Below are 14,570 nucleotides of genomic sequence, written 5' to 3'. Positions count from 1 at the left end.
TACCAGCCCAAACCAGTACTCCACCTCCACCTTGCTGGCGTCTGAGTCGGACTGGAGCTCTCTGCCCTTTACCAATCCAGCCACGGGCCCATCCATCTGGCCCATCAAGACTCACTCTCATTTCATCAGTCCATAAAACCTTAGAAAAATCAGTCTTGACGTTTCAGCTTGTGTGTCTTGTTCAGTGGTGGTCGTTTTGTGCTTTTGGGCACTCCAGTGATTTTGCAGCTCTGAAATATGGCCAAACTGGTGGCAAGTGGCATCTTGGCAGCTGCACGCTTGACTTTTCTCAGTTCACGGGCAGTTATTTTGCGCCTTGGTTTTTCCACACGCCTCTTGCGACCCTGTTGACTATTTTGAATGAAACGCTTGATTGTTCGATGATCACACTTCAGAAGCTTTGCAATTTTAAGAGTGCTGCATCGCTCTGCAAGATATCTCACTATTTTTGACTTTTCTAAGCCTGTCAAGTCCTTCTTTTGACCCATTTTGCCAAAGGAAAGGAAGTTTCCTAATAATTATGCACACCAGATATAGGGTGTTGATGTCATTAGACCACACCCCTTCTCATTACAGAGATGCACATCACCTAATATGCTTAATTGGTAGTAGGCTTTCGAGACTATACAGCTTGGAGTAAGACAACATGCATAAAGAGGATGATGTGGTCAAAATACTCATTCGCCTAATAATTCTGCACTCCCTGTAATTTATCTGGGGCTGGATACACATAATGCACTTTTCCCATCAGAGCAACTGGAAATTTTCTGTAATTTGATAATTTTCCAGCATGTCCGATTTTGTTTCTGATCAAGTGCAGTATCTCAAAATGGATCCATTTCTCTATTGGAAACAGATCGGACATGTTTGAAACTATCAAACGACTGGAAATGTTTGATCTTGCATTGTGTGTACCAGGCGTTACTGTCCCAGCCTGTCTCTCCAAAAGGTAATAATATGTAATTAAAAGTAATTACCGTAAAAAGATAAAGCTTTCAAGCACCATTTATACCCCATGCAGAGGAGTGTTGGAAAACAGAAGTAGCGCAACCCTCAGAAACTGTCAATACATTTTTTTGCCTATCTGTATCTACACCATAAAGTTAAAGTAGCCATACATTGTCATATAGATCTGATCAGAGAGGGACCTATTACCTGCCGCACACAGCAAACAGATTTCTAATAGTTTTCAGCATGCACTTTATTGGAAATCTATGTAGCCGCCTCCGACCGGCTGTGCTGGGTAGAGATGCAATTTCAGTGTTTGCTATAGGTGCTATATAACCCAGATACGCCCCCGCTACCCCTATCCTACTCCTAACACTAACCCTCCCCATCTGTGCATTACCACCTATCAGCTATAAGTACGGCGCCCATGATAGATTTTTCACCACTATAGCTGCAATTAACGTTGCAGTCTATGCGGTGCCTACATGCAACACTGTTGCAGCTTGCGGTGGACCAGAATCCGTTTTATTTCGCCAAGTACAGCAAGAGCTGTAATCGGAATTATTTGTGGTTCACATGGCATACGCAGAGTATAAGACATACGCACAACACATACAATTTGAAATGCAGTAGACAGATCGTATCGGCCATTGCACTGCTGTGCAAATACAGTCTGGTAATAATAAAGAATAGAGATGCTGGTAAAGGCCCCGAGTCCATTTTCGGATAAGAACCAAGGCAAGCAGCGGCGGGGATCGGCTGACCGACCGAGCAATTAGAAATGCAAGCCAGGCAGGGGGAGGTTGGAGTTCAGTGACCGAACAGCTTGGGGGAAGAAGGTGTTCTTCCGCCTGGTGGTTTTGGATGGTATAGTCCTGTAGCGACGGCCCAACGGGAGGAGCTTGAAGTAGTGGCTGCCTGGGTGAGAGGGGTCACGGGAGATCATGGTGGCACTCTTCCTCATCTTAGCAGAGTGGAGGAGATCAAGAGGTGGAAGAGGAGATCTGATGATCTTCTCTGCGTCCGTTATGACTCTCTGCAGTTTGTGTTTGTCGCTGGTCGATGCGCCAGCTTATCAGACAATGACTGAGGAGCAGAGGATGGATTCTATGGTGGCAGTATAGAAGCTTGACAGCAGCTCCCTGGGCATGCCAAATCTCTTCAGTTGGCGCAGGAAGAACAACCTCTGCTGGGATTTCTTCTGATTTTTGATGGTGTTTTGCCCCCATTTCACCTACTGATCTTTCAGCCCTCTCTTGTCTCCATAGAGCTTTCTGCTCAACAGGCAGAACTTGTACTGTTGCCTATTAACCTCTAAGCACTTGTGATTTGAAAAGATCTTGCTAATGTAATGCTATGGGTGTGAGCTCACTTGGGGGATGTGATTTTTTTTTTTATTTTTACAATATCCCCCAAAGCATTATAGTAGCAAGAGCTTTTCAAATCACAAGCACTTAGAAAAGTGCTGCTAGTGTGTCCCAGGCCGTATCTGCTTTATTTCTTCCCTGAAGAATGGTCATTTATTTCCTGTACCGTGTTATTCATTTAGATCAGAGGTCCCCAAACTTTTTCGTTCAAGGGCTGGGTCAACATACTTCAGACTGCCGGGGGAGTGGGGGGGGGGAACAGACATTGGTTTGCAAAAGTATTCGGCCCCCTTGAAGTTTTCCACATTTTGTCACATTACTGCCACAAACATGAATCAATTTTATTGGAATTCCACGTAAAAGAGCAATACAAAGTGGTGTACATGTGAGAAGTGGAACGAAAATCATACATGATTCCAAACATTTTTTTTTACAAATAAATAACTGCAAAGTGGGGCGTGCATAATTATTCACTGTACATTGAAGCAGACCGGGCACTGTCGCTTTATATACTTTATTGCCTTTGTAGGCTAGCATCTGGAATATCTTCACATAGATGATACAACATGTCTGCCATACAAAAACAGAACAATCAAAGCTTGATGCTGCTGGTGCTGGGGTGCTGGGGATGGTGGTGACCAGGGAAGAGAAGGACGGCAGCGATATTCCTCCCCCCTCCGCAGCGATATTCCTCCCTCCTTCCCCTTACCTCCCTCTCCCTCTGGGTTTCTACAGCGCAGGACGGATATCCGATGCCGGCGATCCCCGGCCAATCAGAGGCTGGGGATCGCCGATCTGCCTCACGGCGCTGCCGTATTGATGTAAGCAGCGGGGATTTCTTCCCCGCGTGTTTACATTATGCGTGCAAGCCGCAATCGGCGGCTCGCACACTGTTCACGGAGTAACCCTCCGTGAACTGGCATGGAAAGGCCACTCGAACGAGTGCCCGTTTCCATGCAAAACCACAAACGACCAGGCGCCGCCTATCAGCGTTAGCTGGTCGTTAAGTGGTTAAAAGGTACAGTGGGCCGCACCTATAAGTTATAGATTTTGTGTTGGGGGGGGGGGGGGGGCAGTGAAAAAGCCTTGGCGGGCCTTAGTTTGAGGACCACTGATTTAGATGCATGTGTCATTGAGCCCCTTGTTTAACCATTGACTATAAAATATTTGTGTGTTTTGTCTTAGTGACTCAGAGGACAGCTCAGATGATGAGCTCATTGGCCCCCCGGTACCCTCTCAAGATGATGACATGATTGGTCCTCCGCTTCCTCCAGGCTACAAAGACAGTGATGAGGATGAGGATGACGAGGATGAGGAAGATGATGATGTAAGTTATCTGTATAATAGTTTGCATTGAGATGCATCTGAGATATGTGTATGCTTTCTGTTATTATTTGATGTTGTGCCACTTGTTTGCTTCTGCCAGTTTAGGTATAGCAGCATAAAGAATACCTGAAGTGCAGTTGAATTTGTTTAGCTAAATATGCCCTGGAGAGCTTGTTGACTGCTTTGCTGAACCCCCTTCCTTTTTTCCCATAAGTATTACCGTTGTGCTGGAAGGCCATAGTAAAAGTCCTTATCTGACCCTACCCTAGTCATCTGCATTCCGTGCTGTTACTAAAGCAGCCTGTTACCCAACATTCTTGTGTTTAATAAGCCATGCGCCACTGCTGCACTATATGTGTTTATTTTAACTACATCAGTACCTTGATTAAATACGTATTTTATCTCTGATCTTAAAGTAGAGCTGAACTCTTGCACATGACAGAAGGAACACACAGAGAAATGCTCCCTGTATGTATATAGAGCGTTTAGTCTGTCTAATTCCCCCTCATTTGTGTCTAATCAATAGTTTTAATTTGATCTCTCCCCTGTGTCACATGACTGCCATGGCCGAGTTGTCAGATAAGCTCATTTGAAAGCACAGGATGTTCATATGTCTGCATCCATGAATTAGGAAGTAAACCTGAACTGTTCCTATTTTAGGATTTGTATCAGCTGTAACAAAGAAATGTTTTTTATTTAAAGGTTACTATGCCGTTGTATCTTCAGGCCCAGATTTACCATAAGGCACCATAGGCACGTGCCTACAAGCACCTGATGATGAAAAGGCAGATCACTCCCCTCCCCTAGTGTCTCCCTCCCTCTTTACCGAAGTCCTGATGAGAGTGTAAATGAGAGGTTACTCACCCTGATCTTAGCATTCCACTGACTAAATCTCCCTTCAGTCAGGGGCACCTCTAACCACTTAAAGGGAACCAGAGACGAAGCGCCCTTGTGTATTTTACCATATATAATCAGTAAGAACATTACAGAAAACACTTACCATGCTCTCTGTTTCATCCTCACTGCTAAAAGAGTCTGTTATCAGCTGTAATAAGAATCCCTGACTGAGCATTCAGTCTGGCTTTCCAGGGAATAATTATAGCTAAGTCATTATAGCAGAGTCACAAGGGGGCAGGCTTGGACTTGAAAAGACACCAGAGAAAACAGATTCAGCTATAATCATTCCGTAGCAAAGCCAGACTGAATGCTCAGTCAGGGATTCTTATCAGAGGTGATAACAGTCAGATTAAACAGAGAACAATGAAACAAAGAGCAGATTAGGTGTTTACTGTCATGTTCCCACTGATTTATAAGGTAAAATACAAGCGGGTGCTTCATCTCTGGTTCTCTTTAATACTGAGTTTCCTCTAGCTACCTAATACTTGGAGGCACCTCTAGCTACTTACATTTGAGGGTACTTCTGGCTAACTAATACTCAGGGGCACCTGTAGCAACCAATGATGGCCAAGGGAAGTAAGGGAGATGTGACAGCTGGGCCAGCCAGCACATTTGTGTGGTTCGGTGGTGGTTTGTGGGTTCATGGAGGGCAAAGTCTAAGGTGCCAGGACATCTGTGCCTATAGGCTCCTGTGAGGTAAATCCCAGTCTGTGTATGTTTTAGAGCAGAGAGGACATTCTGAGTTCAGGTCTGCTTTAACAGGTAGTACAAGTATCTCATAGGGTACTAGTTGTGTTTAGGGGTTGCTTATAATTTTTAAACTCAGTTATAGTGTGTTTCGAATAAAAAGGAAGAATAAAAAGGTGAAATTTATATTAAAATGGAACTGAACTCTTGACACTGCTTGACACCTTGACCTAAATGAAAAGACAAAAAAATTATATGAATGGTAAAAGAGAATTTCACAGTAATTCTGACACATTATCGATGTAGTTATAGTGTTGTTATTATTTATAATCATTATTATTATTTTGGACTTGTATGGCTCCAATATCTTACGGAGGTGGGGGGGGGGATTTGGGGGGCTGTACAATAGAGAATACAAATCATAAACCATTACAAAACAAGGGGATCAGCCTTCAGTCAGAGACATCTGATCTGCATGCTTGTTCAGGGTCTATGGCTGAACGTATTAGATACAGCGGTTTAGCAGGACAGCCAGACAATCTGTATTGTTTAAAAGGAAATGAACATCTCAGCCTCCATAACCCTCTCAGTTTAGGTTTGTTTTAACCCCCTTAGCGGTAATCATGAGTCCAGCTCGGGGTGGAAAAAACAAGCTAGGAGCTGTTCTCCTGAGCTGCACTCGTGGTACCTGCCGGGAGGTCTATGCAGAGCAATGCGCACAGCAGGCATTTTAACTCACCTCCCAGAGGATCCCAACGTCGGCCACCATTCTTCTTCCTCTTCTACGAGGTTGTTCTTCCCCCTGGTGAGATCGCCATCTGTTGTCATGATGACAGCCAGCAATCTCACTATAGTGTTACAGCGCCACCTGGAGGATGGAGGGAAAACTGCAGTGCTGGATCCCGGGCAGGTGAGTGAGTGCTGGGCTGCTGCAGATCTCCCTGGTAGCATAATTTTTTTTCCAGGTTTTATAGGCTCTAAATGCATGCAAAAAAATTGCACTGCTTTTAGGCCCTAAAATCCAGAAAGAATCATAACGCCAAGGGGGTTAAAGTAAAAATCCTGTACTTTGCAGTGTTTCAAGGAAAAGCCTATATTTTATTTGGGTCCAGGATCACCATAACTTAACTGGGTGCCTGCATTGTATTTGTATTTAAAGTGAACCTGAACTCAGAACTTCCTCTCTGCTCTAAAAGATAAGCAACAGCATAATAACCTTTAAAGAAAAACATTTCTTTGTTACAGCTGATGCAAATCTTACAATAAATCGAAATACATACAAGGTGCATTTATCTGTTTTCCTTCTGTCCTGTGCAAGAGTTCAGCTCCACTTACAAATGATGTATGTTTTTTTTTTTTTTTTTCTTTTCATTCAATGGGAGCTGATTTTATATACCTAACTTTTGTGTTAAGGCAGCAATACTTTGTACTTTACCTTGTTCTATGTAAATATGTACTGTAGTTCTAGCCATTGTCTTTTAGTAGGAAACCACTAGATGGCAGCAAATACACTCAGTATATGTATATACTTGCTAGTATTATCCTAAGGACAGGTTCACACATAAAAAGTGCCATTTTCCGTTCAGGATGTTAGTGGACAAATGGACGTGTGGATGGATATGTTGTAATAAAAGGACCCATTCACACATGTCTGTTTGAAACATATCTCTAGCGTGTCACACGCAAGATTCTTGGCTTTATCGGCTGCATCCCCCTAGCCCAGGCATGGGCAAACTTGGCCCTCCAGCTGTTAAGGAACTACAACTCCCAAAATGCATTTGCCTTTTTGAGTCATGACTGTGGCTGTAAGACTCCTGCAATGCATTGTGGGACTTGTAGTTCCTTAACAGCTGGAGGGCCAAGTTTACCCATGCCTGCTCTAGCCTAATATAGCATGTGTAGCTAGCTTTAGGCTTGTATGTACACAGAATTCCTACACATTTATAGGTAGGATCTCTCCTCCTTGTGGAATGAATGTCATTAGGCTTGGTTCACACATAAAAAGGTGTCCAGTCCTGTCCTGTCAGTTTTTGACAGTTGGTATCAGTTTTGCATGTGTTCACACATAAATCTGTACATTTCAGGTCCGGCCCAGCCCAGTCCTGTCAGTTTTGTGTTTCTATGGGTGTGTCCACACATAGAAGTTGTACATTTCCAGTCCATTCCTGACAGTTTTGTATCAATTTCTATGGGTGTGTTCACACATAAACTGTGTACATTTTCAGTCCAGTCAGATAATACTGATAGAAAACTGATGCAAAAATGACAGGACAGGCCAATACTGGACCGGACATGTACAGATTTATGTGTGAACCAAGCTTACAGTAAATCCAGAAAAGTTGTGAAAAACAATGCAATAAATGTTATTTTTTTGCTCTGTGATTTTATGAACCAGGCAAAACGGAGAAAAATTATTCTGAGTACATTAAAGGGACTCTTAAAGAGAATCTGTACTCTAAACTTTTTACAGCAAAAAGCATACCGTTCTATTCATTATGTTCTCCTGGGCCCCTCTGTGCTGTTTCTGCCACTCCCTGCTGCAATCCTGGCTTGTAATTGCCAGTTTTAGGCAGTGTTTACAAACAAACTAACCAGCTTGTGATAGGCTCACATAAGCAGAGTGTGTGAGTCATACAGAGTCTGTAGGGGGCCTGCAGAGGGTGTGTATCACTTCTATCCAATCACAAGCAGCCCTGCACATTCCACACATTCCAGCCTTAAGGTCCGTACACACGCCGGACTTTAGGCAACGACGGGTCCGTCGTTGCCTCCCGCTGGGTGGGCGTGCCAGCGACAGTCCGGCGTGTGTACGCTCTGTCGTCAGACTGATACGGCTGTTTCTGAGCGATCCGCCTGGCGGATCGCTCAGAAACAGCCGTATCAGTCTGACGACAGAGCGTACACACGCCGGACTGTCGCTGGCACGCCCACCCAGCGGGAGGCAACGACGGACCCGTCGTTGCCTAAAGTCCGGCGTGTGTACGGACCTTTAGCCGACAGAGCCGACTGAAGAAAACAGATTAGATCATATAACAGAGATAACATAGCCACTGTGCAATTAGGAAAGGCTGCAGTAAGCCAGAGCACATTAACACAGCTATAGGAACTTATAGGATAGAAGAACTAAGGCTGAGAATTTTGTTACAGAGTCTCTTTAAGCCAGGAATAAAAAAAATCAGTTTTACTTTCCTGGGGCTTCTACCAGCCCCCTCCAGCCGTCCCATGTCCTCGCAGTCGCTCACGGAGCCTCCGTTCCCCCGCCGCCAGGTAGTTGCGTTTTCACTGGCACTCCGGCGGGCTTTCTGCTCCTGCGCAGGCCTGGCCACGCATAACCTTCTTTATGTTCCCATCCTCAATAGCTATTATGGACAGGGACGCAAAGAAAAATACGTGTGGCCAGGCCTGTCGGCGAAAACAAAACTAGCTGGCGGTGGGGGACCGGAGGCTCCGTGAGTGACTGCGAGGGCACTGGACGGCTGCAGGGGGCTGGTAGAAGCCACAGGAAAGTAAAACTTATTTTTTTATTCCTGACTTAAGTGTCCCTTTTAAAGAGAACCCGAGGTGGGGTTCTGACAATGAAATCCGCATACAGAGGCTGGGTCTGCCTATACAGCCCAGCCTCTGTTGCTATCCAGATCCCCCCCTAAGCCCCCCCCCCCCCCCCCCTGCACTTTGCGAGTGCTGTGCGGGCTTTGCTTACCTTTGTATTGTCAGTCTCGGCTCTCCCCCCGCCTCCTGCATAGCTCCGGCTCCCACCCGCGTCCCTTCCCTCCAATCAGCGGGGAGGGAAGGGACGCGGGCAGGGAACGGAGCTATGCAGGAGGCGGGGGGAGCAGCAGACTGACAGTACAGAGATAAACACAGCTCGTTGTGACACGCTGTGTGTCGGCAGCGCGACTGTGATTTACGGGTGATCGCAGAGCGCAGGGGGCTTAGGGGGGGATCAGGATAGCAACAGAGGCTGGGCTGTATAGGCAGACCCAGCCTGTGTATGCGGATTTCATTGTCAGAACCCCACCTCGGGTTCTCTTTAAGGCCTGTTTCACAATGGATGTTGAACTGCATTGTTTTCTGGCACTTCAGCCTCCCGGCTGCTAACCACAAGCGCCATTCGGGTGCAATTTATATGCAGCTGAATAGCAGTGTTTGTAACGCCATATTTGTCAATGCTTGACACACAATGTCAGTGTTCTACCCTGTGGCAGAGAACTGCTACATGTCGCTGGAGGATTTACATTGGTGCTTTTGCAAACCATTGGCTTGCCCCATGCTTCTGCTGGGCTCGCATCCCTTACAGTGGACCGAATGGTGGCGGTGGAACCGAATCCCATAGGACACTGTCCATTCCCATAGGATTCCATTGCTTCCAATTTGTGTTCCAGTTGCGTAATGGTGCCCATACATGGGCAGATTTTTTCATTTTTTTTGGGGGGGGGGGGATTAGATAAATTCATTAGATCATCCCGTTAGATGGAAAAAAATCACATAGTTGTTTTCGAGGTACCATACATGAATATTCGATTAGGCTGAAAATCCGGGGAAAATTATCGAATATGCCGAAAAATCAAATTGAGAAAAAATAAAGTATTCGATATTCGATCTTGTGGTTTATTCGATCGGAGGTGACTTTCTTTCAACCGGAATAAATATATTTTATTTATTTTTTTATTTATCCCTCATCTCCTTACTACTGTACACCACGTCACTTCTATTGGCATTTAATTATTTACCACATTAATTTGCTTCAACACTTGCTAACAGCTCTTAATATATAGCCACTACATCACCAATTAGCTAAAAGCATCCATCAAAATCTGTTAATAACTACCTCTACAATTAAAATTGATAATGATTACACTTCACATACAGGGAAAAAAAACCTTTCTATTAAACTACTTATTTTTACTTTACTTAAAAAACATTCATTACAAGATAGCAATAATACACATACTTCAATCTTTCATCTTTCATCTTGTTATGATCACAATACAAATAAAGATTATATTCTTTGAAACACTTTTTCCAATTTGGACCTAATGCTGGGCATACACGATATTTTTTTTTTTTTTTATCAATCGAGCCGCTGATGGTTCGTTTGATAATTTTCGACGTGTCCGGATTGATTATGCGCTCGATCCCAGAAGATAAGGAGTTCCCGCGGGGACGAGCGGGAATCGATCCGGACGTACATGATACAATTTCAACACACAATCATCAAAACATTTCCAGCATGTCCGATCAGATTTTTCTCGAAAAAACGGGATAATCGTTCAAATTTCTTGATCGAAAATGGTTTTTATTATGTTTGACTTTCATTCGATCGTTTAGATCGAATAAACAGGAAAATCAAACGTTTTTATTGTATCGTGTATGGGCACCATAACAATGCAGCAGGTTGGAATGTTGCATTTGCAGTCCTGTCCATGTGGGTTTCAGTAACGTCTGATCTACAGGTTCTGAATCTAATCATTTATAGTTACTGTACATTGCCTACTCATTCACACACAATTTTGGCATTTGGACCGAGCAACTGCTGTTTAGTTAGTGCTTTTGAAAATAATGAAATCTTTGAGACTCCCCCATGAGAAGATGGACTAGTCCAAAAACTGTCCGAATGTTATTGCTTTATTTAAAGCGGAATGAAACCCAGCATTTCTTCTTTGCTCTAAAAGATTATTTACAACATTGTAAGGAATAGCGGAGATGCCGCCGCGCGGTCTGGCGGCGGGGCGGCTGTCTCCGCGTTCAGACCGGCGGTTTCCGCACAGCAACATGTGTCTGGTTTGCCTGGGCCTTCTAGTGCACACAGATGGAGAGTCACGCGCGCGCGCTAGAAGACAGGACCTTTATGCCAGCAGGAGAGGTATCAGCTGATCAGGACGATCAGCTGATCCCAGCGGAACTCCTGATTGGCTGAGTGGCTGGGGGCGGCGCTGCGGAGCGCTGTAGTATATATAGATCTTACTTGTCAGTTGCTGGTTGTCTGCCGTTGCGAATACTTACGTGTGAGCACTCAGACCTCAGTCAGATCCTACAGTGTGTTAGAACCAGTTGGAACTGGGAATTCACACTTAGCCAGATTCCGCTCTTGATGTTTACTTTGTCATCACTGTGTTATACTTTAGATCAGTTCCAGAGTGTTGAGACCAAGGACCTCACACCCAAGCATAGGATTACTGTGTCATTACTGTGTTATACTTTAGACCAGTTCCAGGGTGTTGAGACCAAGGACCTCACACCCAAGCTTAGGATTACTGTGTCATTACTGTGTTATACTTTAGACCAGTTCCAGGGTGTTGAGACCAAGGACCTCACACCCAAGCATAGGAGACTGTGTTATTCTCTAGACTAGTTCCTGGGTGTCGAGACCAAGGACCTCACACCCCAGACTAGGATTGTGTTTGATATCTGTTATGACCTCTGGCTCTGTTGACGTCTTTCTTGCTTTCTGATTCGGTACCTATGCCTATATGTCTACCAGTTGCCAACCTTGCCTGTACCCGGTTACCGAATCAGCCTTCTGTCTCTGTACATCATCTGCTCGTGTGTTACCGACCTGGCCTGTCTGACCCTTCTGACTGTCACTCATCCCTCGAGTGATCAGTCTGTCTGTACTGCCCGTGACACTAATCCACCAGGTGTCAGTTGGCTGCAGTACAGTCTGATTCCCAATTCATCTGGGAATCCTTGGCTGCAGTACAGTCTGATTCCCAATCCATCAGGGAATCACTGGCTGCAGGATATTCTCTACTTCCTCCTCTTAAAGCGAGAGTTGCTGCACAGCCAGAGGCCGCCTGCTCCTCAGGTGGTCACTGGCTGCAGTAGTGTCTGTATCTCCCGCTCCACGGGAGATAGCCTTACAGTTGCACAAAACACTTGCACTCCATTAGGTGTCCAGAGGTTAGTCATACTTGTATTATTGGTGATTCTGCAGATCATCCATAATCAGGTATACATCTGTATTCTTGGTGATACTGCAGATCACCAATAATCAGATACTCTCTGTGTGCTGACACCAATCGTTACAGAACGGCAGACCCAAAAAACAAAATGGACGCACTCAACAGCCGTATTGATGGACTAACAACCTCGGTGGAGACTTTCATCAGGGTGTTGGATGGCCAACAGACCCAGATCACTGCTTTGTCTGGGTCCATACAAGTCCTTCAAACGGCTGTGAATGCAGTGCGATCTCCTCTTGTTACAGACTTGCGTATGTCTGTACCCGAAAGGTTTTCTGGGCATAGATCTGACTTTCAGAACTTTAGGAATCGAGTATTGTCTTATTTTGAGTTAAGACCTAATTTATCGGGAACTGAGGCACAGAGAATTACGTTTATAAAGACCCTTTTGTCAGGGGACTCACAAACATGGGCATATAGCCTCCAGGCAGGGCATGAGGCTTTGTCATCAGTGGAGGAATGTTTTAAGGCTATGGCCATAATTTATGATGATCCGGAAATTGCTTCCACCGCTGAGCAGAAGCTTAAGACTTTGCGTCAAGGCAAAGATCCGGTAGAAATTTACGCAGCTGAATTCAGGAAGTGGGCTGTGTCAGCTAGGTGGGGGACATTTGCATTGTTAGACTGCTTTTTGTCAGGTTTATCAGATGCAGTTTCTGATTTGATGTTGGGACATCCTGAACCAAAATCTATTGATGAGGCAATCTCTTTAGCAGTACGGGTTGATCGCCGTTTACGCTATCAAAAACAAACCCGGGGAAGGAATACTGTAAGATATGTCTCCTACGCCGCTCCTTCACCTGTGTCGCCTACGCCAGAGCCAATGCAAATTGGACATTCAAGACTGACACAGGGGGAAAAGAATCGCAGGAAAACAGAACAACTCTGTTTGTACTGTGCAGAGTTGGGTCATAAGGTACGGAATTGTCCTAAAAAGTTGGGAAGCGCTGCCGCCTAGGTGTAGTCAGAGGTAATACCCTAGGCGCGCAGTCTTTACCTCTAAACAGTAATCGTCTGCTCCTTCCCTGCTCTATCACATGGGGAGGTCAGACTGTTCCCACTGAAGCTTTTCTAGACTCTGGTTCAGAGGCTAACTTTATAGACTACGAGTTTGCTAAGAATTTGGGGATTCCCTTACTCCCGTTAGACCAACAGCTTTTGGTCACTGCTGTAGATGACTCTCCTCTGCAAAGTAGACAACCCCCTTTCTCGAACCCCTGAGTTGATATGTAATGTTGGGGTACTACACAAAGAGAGTTTACAGTTTCTGGTTCTGCGTATGACAACCTCCACCATTATCCTTGGCATGCCATGGTTACAACTTCACTCCCCTCAGATTGACTGGGCTTCAGGTCAGCTAACGAGCTGGTCTACCCATTGTCATCATCACTGTTTAGCGAAAGTAACCGTAGGAAACACCAAGATTCAGGTTAAAGGTGTGCCAACTCAGTACGCAGAGTTTGCTGATGTATTCTGTCCTAAATCAGCAGATAAACTTCCCCCTCACCGTACCTTCGACTGTCCCATCGATTTAAGATCTGGTTGTATGCCTCCAAGGGGTCACCTCTATAATCTATCTGGGCCTGAGAAAGTGGCAATGCAGGAATACATCAAAGATAATTTAGCCAAGGGTTTCATCCGTCCCTCTCGTTCACCAGCAGGGGCAGGATTCTTTTTTGTAAAAAAAAAGACGGAGGCCTTCGTCCCTGCATTGATTATCGAGGCTTGAACAAGATCACAGTGAAAAATCGTTATCCATTACCCTTGATTGATTATTTATTCACTCAGGTTACCAACGCCAAGATTTTCTCTAAACTAGATTTAAGAGGTGCATACAACCTAGTTCGAATTAGAGATGGTGACGAATGGAAGACGGCCTTCAACACACCCGACGGACACTACGAGTATCTGGTGATGCCCTTCGGGTTGTGTAACGCTCCGGCCGTCTTCCAGGAGTTGATAAATGAGGTATTGAGGTGTTGGGGAAGTTCGTCTTAGTATATCTGGACGACATACTGATCTTCTCTTCCAATCTGTTGGAACATCGAAGACATGTCAAGTTTGTGTTAATGAAATTAAGACAGAACTCACTTTACGCTAAACTGGAAAAATGCCTCTTCGAGGTAACCGCCGTTGCTTTCCTGGGGTACATTATCTCTACGTCTGGCCTTTCCATGGATCCAGGAAAAGTCTCTGCTGTTTTGGAGTGGCCTGTGGGATTGAAGGCAACCCAAAGATTTTTGGGCTTTGGCAACTACTACAGGAGATGTATAAAGGAGTACTCCTCAGTGGTCTCACCCCTCACCAGTCTCACCAAGAAGGGTGCTGATACTTACCACTGGTCAGCAGAGACACATTCTGCTTTCTCTACACTGAAAAAACT

At 45.0% G+C, this 14,570-nt stretch overlaps 1 protein-coding gene across 4 annotated transcripts in view; it reads left to right on the top strand.

The window, feature by feature from the left end:
• The window catches only part of WDR70 (WD repeat domain 70), a 345,359-nt gene that overhangs the window by 13,324 nt on the left and 317,465 nt on the right, over positions 1–14,570 (top strand). For all 4 annotated transcript variants that reach the window (XR_011023493.1, XM_068250618.1, XM_068250633.1 and 1 more), the window contains one exon: positions 3,501–3,642. Coding sequence is in view for 3 of the 4 variants with exons in the window: in XM_068250618.1 (XP_068106719.1) it covers positions 3,501–3,642 (142 nt within the window). In the remaining variant the exon portion in view is untranslated. The remainder of the gene's footprint in view (positions 1–3,500; positions 3,643–14,570) is intronic.

This window comes from Hyperolius riggenbachi, chromosome 1 (assembly GCF_040937935.1).
Source record: "Hyperolius riggenbachi isolate aHypRig1 chromosome 1, aHypRig1.pri, whole genome shotgun sequence".
NCBI classification, from domain to species: Eukaryota; Metazoa; Chordata; class Amphibia; order Anura; family Hyperoliidae; genus Hyperolius; species Hyperolius riggenbachi.
This window is presented reverse-complemented; position numbering and strand designations above follow the sequence as displayed.